At 44.6% G+C, this 9038-nt stretch overlaps 1 protein-coding gene across 1 annotated transcript in view; it reads left to right on the forward strand.

The window, feature by feature from the left end:
* Window positions 1-9038, forward strand: part of LOC104623044 (contactin-4-like) — a gene marked incomplete at both ends in the record, with an annotated part of 63865 nt that overhangs the window by 46292 nt on the left and 8535 nt on the right. The window contains 2 exons of the mRNA XM_010289997.1: window positions 4372-4547; window positions 7007-7127. Coding sequence (XP_010288299.1) covers window positions 4372-4547; window positions 7007-7127 — 297 coding nt within the window. The remainder of the gene's footprint in view (window positions 1-4371; window positions 4548-7006; window positions 7128-9038) is intronic.

The raw sequence follows: 9038 nt of genomic DNA on the forward strand, positions 1-9038 counted from the left end.
GCTCGGAAACGCACCGCAGCGTCCCACGATGAGACGCGCCACGCAGGCGGCACTACCAGCTAACGAGGGTTCCCTTTAGCAGGGGACGAGGGGCAAAGGGAAGCCATTACAGCCTTCCCGCAGCTGGGAAGTGCTGCTCAGCTCCGTTTCTTCTAAGAAACTGAAAGCTAGCAAGAAAACTTGCTTAAAATCTCTTGTAATGTGAACTAGATACATTAAATCAGTCAGAAATACACCGAATTCTCTGCAGTATGCTGCAGCGATAAAACTAAAGGATGGCCTGCAGGACAAAAATAGGTAAGAAAAGCTCGGGTAGCCTCGGTGCACCTCGCCAGGGTGGCCGGGGCCGGTGGCAGTGGTGTCCAGAGCTGTCCCGTGCGGCCGTGTGGGTCAGCCCCAGCCGACAACCATCCCCGTGGGCTTTCACGCTGCGCAGACCATCTCGGCGCTGACGACAGGCTGCGAGCTGAGCCGCCCCGTGAGCTGCCAGCCTGGCTGGCACGCACGGAAAACGGCTCGGAAAACCAAAAAGCGCCGTTTCTGTCGCGCAAAAAGCCTGCTCCTGAAAATGCCGGCATGAAAGGAAGGCTGAGAGGGAGCTTCCCCGCTTCGCCGAGCCGTCAGTGACACCTACAGACCATCGCCAGCCGGTCCGCAGAGGCTTCGTGCCGGCACGTCCCACAAATCCTGCCTTGCTCCCGCGCCTCCCGGGGCTGCGCAGAAAGGTCTCCTCCGGCTCTGCGGCAAAGCCAAGCGCGGGCCAGCGGACGCTCGCTCACGTCTGCGGTCGCTGCGTTTGCTACAGGACACCCGCGAGCGTCTTCGCACATACAGTGTAGGCATGTTTTCCCCCGTTTCCTACTTGAGACTAAAAACCGGATTATTTTGCCTCCTGATGACAGAGAGCTTTTCATCCCCTCAGAGTGTTCCCTCTGGCGTGCGTTATTCACTTCTCCTCTCAAAACTTCTCAGTAATGCCAGATGGACTTTCTTAGAAGTGACCCGGCATAATTTTGCTCACTTTTTGTCGATTCTTTCTGCAGGAGAGCTGGGAAGTGCCAGGCACCGCTTCCCGCCGCGGAGGGCTCGGGAACCTGCAGGCAGCTGTAAGGGGTGACGCTACCAATAGAGATTCTTACCCTTTATCTGCAATTGAATCTTTCAGTCTTATTTTTAAAACTATCTCAAAATGCTCCAAAGGTGAATATCGTCTCAAAATATCGCCAAAATCACAATTATTTTTTTTAATGAACTGTCTTTGGCAATAGTGCCCTTACTGAGCAAGGACATCTAAGGGAAATAACCTGCGTTCAGGGGGGACAGGACAGTAACAGAGTGTTAAGGTCAGCTCTCTTAGTAGTATCAGTCTCCCTGGGCTGCCTCTCTTGCCTTGCAAGTGGACAACAAATAAATGAGTAGCTAGCTGAGAAAAAAACTATCATTGGTATTTTTTTGGTTTTGACTTGGATGCTAACCAACACAATTTTGGTGTCATTAAAGCAGTCGCCATAATTTTAAAAATGGCTGATGTTACAGGTTCTGAAAATGCAAATCTAATAATTTTGATTACCACTTGGCTGCATGTCGCCAAGGTGTGCCTATGCTCGGCTGCCCTCCGTTGGCTTCTGAATAACATTTTCCATTTGCTGCTCCGCTGGGGTTATTAAAGGCAGGGAGGGGATGTTTTTGCTTTTCAGCTTTCCCAGTCCTTGAGAAGAGATGGATAAGCGTTCTCCTCGGGGTGATTTGTAAAGCGCATTGCGGAGGTCGTGCTTGTGCTGAGCATGGCTTGGGTCAGAGCCCTCCCCGCACACGGGTTGGCACCAAGCTGTATCGGCCATTCCCGCAACCTGCTGTGTCCGGCTATTAGATTGCAGCCCTTCCCGACGTGATTGGATTGAGACCTGGGGGCCTGATTTTCGGAGCATCGCAGTTCCTACAGTGTCCACAGGAGCTGTGCTAAGCTGCTCTGCAAAGCAGGTCTTTAGCAAACACCCATGTTTCGCTCTTAATTTGTTTATAAATGGTATGTATTGCGGCAGGAAGAATCATATTTCTGGTGTGGGCTTCTCTTGCAGAAAGTGCCGTGGAGGCGAGGGTTAGCTACAGCGAAACCTCAGTGCCAACACGTGTTAAGGACCACAGCTTACACGGATCCATATGGGACTCATGGGAGAGCTCAGGGCTTTGTGGGAGGCACCCATTTCGCCTCAGAGTCATGTCCTTCCTGCACATTTCACACGGGCTTTGAGCAGGGCAGAGGAGGAACTCTGATGCTGAAAGGCGTTTCAGTAAGTGGTTCTGTGTCTGAGCCCCACTGCAGGTGCGGACGTTTCTGTAGCATCTCAGCCTGGGATGCTCCAGGTGTTCTTGAGTTTCAGTAGTAGCAATCCCAAGTGACTGTAAAATCCTGACACATGAGTTATAATCAAAACCAACGTCATAAGTCTAAGCAAGAGTTAAACATTACTTTAGTAACTTGCACTAACGCTGCTTTTATCCTGAGAAACTTAGAATGTTTTACTTTTATCAATTAGTTAAGCCTCAGAACATCTACTGTGGTTCTGCTAAGAGTTCCTCTAGTTTGTTAGAAGTGAAACCAAAATATAGATGAATTAAATTTGTCCAAGCATACAGCCAAGTCCCTGAGGACTTGATCTGAAGCCTATTGAAGTCAGTGATGAGATCTTTTTCACCACCTCCTGTACACTTTTGGTAAGGTCTTCGAAAATTCAGGAACAGCTTTGCATCCCCTGAATTTCAGTGAGTAGTTCTGCCCAGTACATATTGTTGTTGCTATATCCTTATTATTTTAGCAGAGAATTAAGCAGTTGGCCAGTAGTCTCTGGAAGAAGTAGTTAAGATTTTGGTTTCATGTACCAGTGAATGAATAATGCTCGTAGTATTTTAGCATGACAACTGTGCAGAACAGACTTTTGGAATAAGCAAAAATATCTATCTGTATATGATCTTTAGACTTGGTCTGAAAAGGTCTCATTGTTAAGCAATATTTTTTCTCCTTTTCATTTCCTCTGAGGCCCTGCAGAAAAAAATTACGACATTCTTGTCAACAGAAATGAAAGACAAATGTTAACTTCAGAGGCAGAGGGAATTCATGGGCACATATGAGGAGCTGAAGTCTGCATAATGTGTCATGGCTCATCTTTCTGTGCCACCATTTTGCTCATACTGCACGACTAAAGTGAAAAATAGGCAATTAAACCAGTGGTAAAGGATCCATGTGAACTCCAGCTGTGAGTACGGGATTAGTCCTGAAGCCCAAGGTGGAGCTGATAAGCCCATATTTAACAGACAGAACTTGCTGCGTCACAGATATCTGCAGGTTTGGGGGCTTTCCTTTGCAAACGCCGTGTTTAGGACAATGCCCTTTCTCACCTTTCTTCCGCTTCACCTCCCCAAAATATTTGCTCGGTTCTTGCTCACCAGGACAAGACCAAAGAGGTCCTAACACATGAGTCTGACCTACTAACAGACTCAAATCAGCTGCACGTCAGGCAGAGGAGTTACTACACCCGGAGCGACGTCTTACCCCAAAACCCCTCTGTCTGACATCAGTGCAGGACTTGGCGTATTGGGGCAGAGTTTTGGTTTCCATGGTGTGAAAGGTTTGGCTGGTATCACTCATCATTTATATTTATTCTGTGTGTGGGCCCTCCTCAAACGAAGAGAACTGCCTGGATTTAAAATGTAAAACCATCTATCAGTCAGAGAATGTGGCCAGTATTCTAAACAAACACCAAGTTTGCAATAAACATAACGTACAACAATGTTAGTCTAATCTTTCCCTTTCCAGGTCCAAGCAGATATCACTCAGTTTTTAATATACCCTTCTTCATTCCAGTTTTGGAGATTTTACATGGAGAGAGTTTTCTTGAGGCATCATTTACTTTAGGAACAATAAAATAGTTTTTTTCATAACCACGGTGAGCAATGTATGACTGTGAAATGAATCTTTGAAGTAAGAAGATTCAAATAAAGTAATCTCTGATCTCCAAACTTTTTCAAATATTTTAACCAAGCCTTTCAGATCTGCTGCACTGTTTTCCAGCCTTTTCTATTTTCCTTGTTCAGTAGGATGGTGCCTAGAAGAGGATTCTGGAGGATTTATTAATGGTGTTTCAATCTAACAAAAAGATGAAGGTATTGAAGGATAAAATCAAAGACGTGATAGTTCACTTGTTGCATTAAGGATCTTCCTAAGTGGTCACTGCAAATTTCTCGAGTTCTGGTGGCGACGGTGCGGTTGCGGCAGACCGCTTAGCGTCTTTTTCAGCTCTACATCTCTCTCCATTTCTCAGGAGGACGGGACTAATGCTTTTTAACCCCTTTTGTTTTCTTTGTTGTTTGTAGATCCAACCCGAGTTATGGTGTCACCTTTCAGCATGGATGTCACTGTTGGAGAAAGCATTGTCTTGCCTTGTCAGGTATCTCACGATCACTCGCTAGATATCGTGTTTACCTGGTCATTTAATGGACACCTGATAGACTTTGAAAAAGATGGGGATCACTTTGAAAGAGTTGGAGGGGTAAGTATTAATACTAAAGCAATCTCACTAATAAAAGTAGGTACCATAGGAAAAGGCCACTGCTCGAAGGAATGAGTTTGACTAAGTTAATAGTAAGAGACATTATCTTGGGTCTTGTAAACTGGGGAGAAACATTGCCAGTATACTACTTCGTTATAGTTGGTGTAGAATTGTTACAATTACTTAACGACACGACTTAAATCTGCTCACATGAACAATGTATTCATATTGCAGTGTGTCAGAAGACCTGTACTGGAACGTGTTTTCTCACTGCAAAAAAATGCCTTCTTATTTTACCCAAAAGGGAGAAGTCTATAATAGTTTTTCTCTGGCTGTAATAGTAAAAGAAATGCAAAAAATAACAATTGTAGAACTTTGGTTTTATACAGAAAATAGTGGGAAATCAGAGGATAGCCTCAAATTTGTTCAGGCAGTGTTTGCTGGCATGTTTATATGTCTGTATCTGTGTCCTCCTCTTGTGACCACATGCTCAGAGAAAGTGTTTTTTCTCTACACAAAAGAACCTGCATTGGATTACAAACATCACCGACCGTCGGAGATGGCATTTCTTTTCGGTGTTATCTGTGTACCTTTCCTGGCAATGTCACATTGGTATCTTTGCGTTGGTTGGTTGGTTGTTTACTTATGGGAAACCCAGTCAGTACCCACTGACAATGCAAATTTTTGCAATGTCCAAAGAATTGTTTATTTGAAGGTTGAAAAGATCATGGAAATCCAATAGCTAGAAGTCAGGTGTGGAATGATGGTTACGCTGCCCATTAAACACCGCTGTTGTTCAAGACCATGATGAAGTGGCAGATACAGGGAAGAAAAGGCAGTGAAGGTAGGATTACTCCTTTGTAGTAGAGGAGAAAATCTGCCTGGGTCATTTGCCATTTTCTGCCTCTCCAGGAAGGTTTAGGACCGGAGAGCCCGTAGCAAGGTAAGGGTGCCCATGATGGTCCTTCCCTGCTTGATTTTCTCTGCTTCTAGCTCAGTTGTAAAGGGCAGGTTGGTTCAGTTTTTCTAGTAGTTTCAGATTTCCTGAAGTTGCTGTAGCACGAATTTTGGGAAGTGGAGAGGGTCAGTGCTATAGGAGGTACCTGAGAACGCCGTCTGTTAGAAAGGGTGCTCACACGAGGAGGTAGCACCTCTGTCAGACCTGCCCGAGCTTCTCATGCCATTCTTCTGACCAAAAATAATTTCCAAATAATTTTTACTGAAAGAGAAGCAGCGATTTCACAGTCTGTGTCTGGAAGATGGGTAAAAAGTTTGCTTTCCTTTGTAACTATAACATTTTCCTTCACAGTTCAGATTTCCTCTAATTGTGTGTTAAGCAGGACTTCGGGAGTTTAATTTCTGACTTGGTTGCAATTTAAAAATGCTTTCTCATCCTTCCTGGTGATTTTTTTTTCAACTTTTATTGGTTAAGTTAGCAAGAAAAAGAAGGAAAGAAATGCAAAAAATTTTCAGCAGAGGTAGAAAACTGGAAAAGGTTTTGCATATTGCTCTAAGGGAGGTTTTACAGAGCCACATGCTCTGCTGGGTTTCAGGCAGACTGGCAGTCCGTGTTTACATTTGTCAGGAGTGAAATTTAATGCTGAAAGGAAAAAGAAATACAATTTACCAGCCTTGCTGTTATCCCTAAAAAAAATCATTAGAAGATGCACTTAAAGATTGATGCCCAGGGCGCGCATCAGCAGGGACGGCACTTCCCGGCGACTGCGCCTGATTGGCCTGCAAAGCTAAAATTACAAACTTTATTAATATTCTTCAGTCAGAAAGCCACAATCACAAGGTTACCCTGAGATTTCTAATGTATCGAATGCTTTGTGTCTGGAGAAAAATTTAGAGAGCGCTTTCAGCTTCCTATACATACAGAAACGTAATTAGTTCTATTCAACAGTTAATCAGACATGCACTCGGCGTTTGGAAAACAAATTACTGCTGTTAGGTGATGCAAGATTTCCTCGGAGAGTGCTGTTCTCATGATCTTTAGCACAAAAACACCGGGCAATCAAAGTGCTGGCCGTAATACAAAGCCGTGAAACTATTGCAGATGTCTCATAATTTGGGCTGGTTTTCACTTGCGAAATGGCTGCAGACACTGCTTGGGCATCTGAGTACCAGAGAGGCTATAAATTGGGTATCCAGAGAGATAAAGGAGGAATCAGAGCAAACCTGTCCTACATAAGCTTCGTCACATTGTTTTAATGGGGAAACTGCTTAACGGACCCAAACCAGGCTCCCCTGCCCCTTGTAGCAGCCATAATTTTAGAAACGCTCCCGCTCTTATCTTCAAGGCAGACTCACATAATTTTAATAGGCCACGGCTTGCATTACTAATGTTTTCATCAGCCAGTGTAAAGTAAATCCATTAGTCACAGTGTCCTTCATGTGATAATGATGTTTAGCGCTCATTAAAAAGTAATTGTAACCACTTTTCCCTACTTTATCAGCAGGATTCAGCTGGTGATTTGATGATCAGAAGCATCCAGCTGAAGCACGCTGGGAAGTACGTCTGCATGGTGCAAACAAGTGTGGACAAGCTATCGGCTGCTGCAGACCTGATTGTAAGAGGTATTTGAATTTTGTTACTGTTGTTGTTGTAAAATTTCTTTTTTTTTTTTCCCTCCCCTATCTTTTGCTGCTGGTAAGCCAGTTCCTGGGCTCGGAGACGTTCCCTGGAATCCCAGCGTCTTGTAATGAATCTAAGAAATAAGCTCTAAGTACACACTGGGGTTCACAGCACATTTTTAAACAGCGCATATGAAGATTCTTTCACGTATGGATACTCATATAACAGACACACCGCACAGATAAACAGTAGTACATGTTTGTGTCCTGAATGCAAAACTTGCACCGACTGAGCTCATTTATTTGATGGACTCTGCAGCAGAAACAGTATCCAGCTGATGTACTGCATTTCTGCCCAGCAATATTGTTCCTTTTCTGGAATAAACATGGTTTAGTAACTTCACCGATATTTCAAGATCTATTCGTTACCATACACAGGTGATCTGTAAGTATGACTTTAACAGAGACACAATTCGTTAACCTGAGGCTGGATCCTTACAATAACTATGATAGATGTTTTCCTGCTCGTTAGCTTTGAGGAGAGCAGACTTTGGTGCTGCTACCTTCAGTTCTCGTAGACCCCGGCAAACTCACAGGTTGCACATTCTCCATCTAACGTTAAGTGCTCAGGCAACTCGGTGAAAGGCGGGGAGCACGAAAAAGAAGTTAGAAATTCCCTTTATCAAAGCTGTGCCAGAGATTAGCCCCTGAAGTGCCATGGAGAAGCGTGCCCTTGTCTCTAGCTGGGCGTTTCTGTTACCCTCATAACATTGTTATGGTTTTTTCCACGTTTCCCCGGTAAGAGTGTGAACGCGGATGTTTTTAGCTGCCTGCCGTAGAAAGAGCTGGGCCCTGGCGGCAGCGAAGCCGCTGCTCTGCTCCCCAGGAGGTGGCTCCCCGTCACACCGACTCTCGGGTTTTTGCTGCAGCTTGATTTCAGATGAATTTTTTTTTTTGGTTTTGCACAAACGTTTCAAAACAGCCTGCTGATGGGCACCTCGGTTAGGTAGTTTTCTTAGTGCTGACTCTGTAAACAGAAGGAGCGCTTAATTCTCATAAGAAAATGACACTGGATGATGGTAAAATAAATGGTCTTTTTGCGCTCCTTAAAACATGAATGGGGACGTCCTGTCCAGGACAGTGGTCCCATGGCTGCGCTGAGCTGTACGGTCTCACAAACTGCATAAAAGTTGGGAAATACGCCCGGGCTGTGAGACTGGAGCGGGAGGTGAATGGCTGGTGCATAAATAGAGCCTTCAGAATAATTTCTACAAGTTTTTAAAATATTGGCGTTATGTCGAAATAATAAGAGATTAGATGCTAGAATAAAAACCAATTATTTATGTCAGGGAATATCAAATAAGAGCATACAGAAGTAACCCCTGGCACCGGTACACACAGATCCGCGCGCTTGCTCCGGATGGGATTTTTTCACGCCATCAGAAGAGGAGAAGTCAGCAGCCCAAAAATATTTGGTAAATCGCTAACTGATAATTCTTCCCTCTCTTGCCCTGCTGCAGCCTGCACCCTGCAGAGAAGTGTACTCTGAAATGTTGGGAGTAACCGTGGTTGTTCCAGGACACGCAGTGCAGACAGGTTGTTTCAGCCTCTGCCAAGCAGGAGGAGTAATTTGTGACGGATCCAATGACATTTCGTTTCGCTGGCGTAACCTGCGGTGGGGGAGCGAAGGAGCCGACGCTTCCACGAGGCCGCGTTGCGTGGCTACTCCCCCCGGCAAAACAATTTAGAGTTTTAATTTCTGAGAAATTAAATCTGGATAGACCTGCTGAAACTTTCATTTAAAAGACAGGATATTGGAAGGTTTTGGGGCATTTTAGGTATTTAAACATGTCCAGCTCTCTGAATATAATATAATAATAATAATTTTAGGCCACAGAGTGAATTGCAAGAGCG

This window comes from Phaethon lepturus, unplaced genomic scaffold (genome assembly GCF_000687285.1).
Source record: "Phaethon lepturus isolate BGI_N335 unplaced genomic scaffold, ASM68728v1 scaffold20346, whole genome shotgun sequence".
Lineage (NCBI taxonomy): Eukaryota > Metazoa > Chordata > Aves > Phaethontiformes > Phaethontidae > Phaethon > Phaethon lepturus.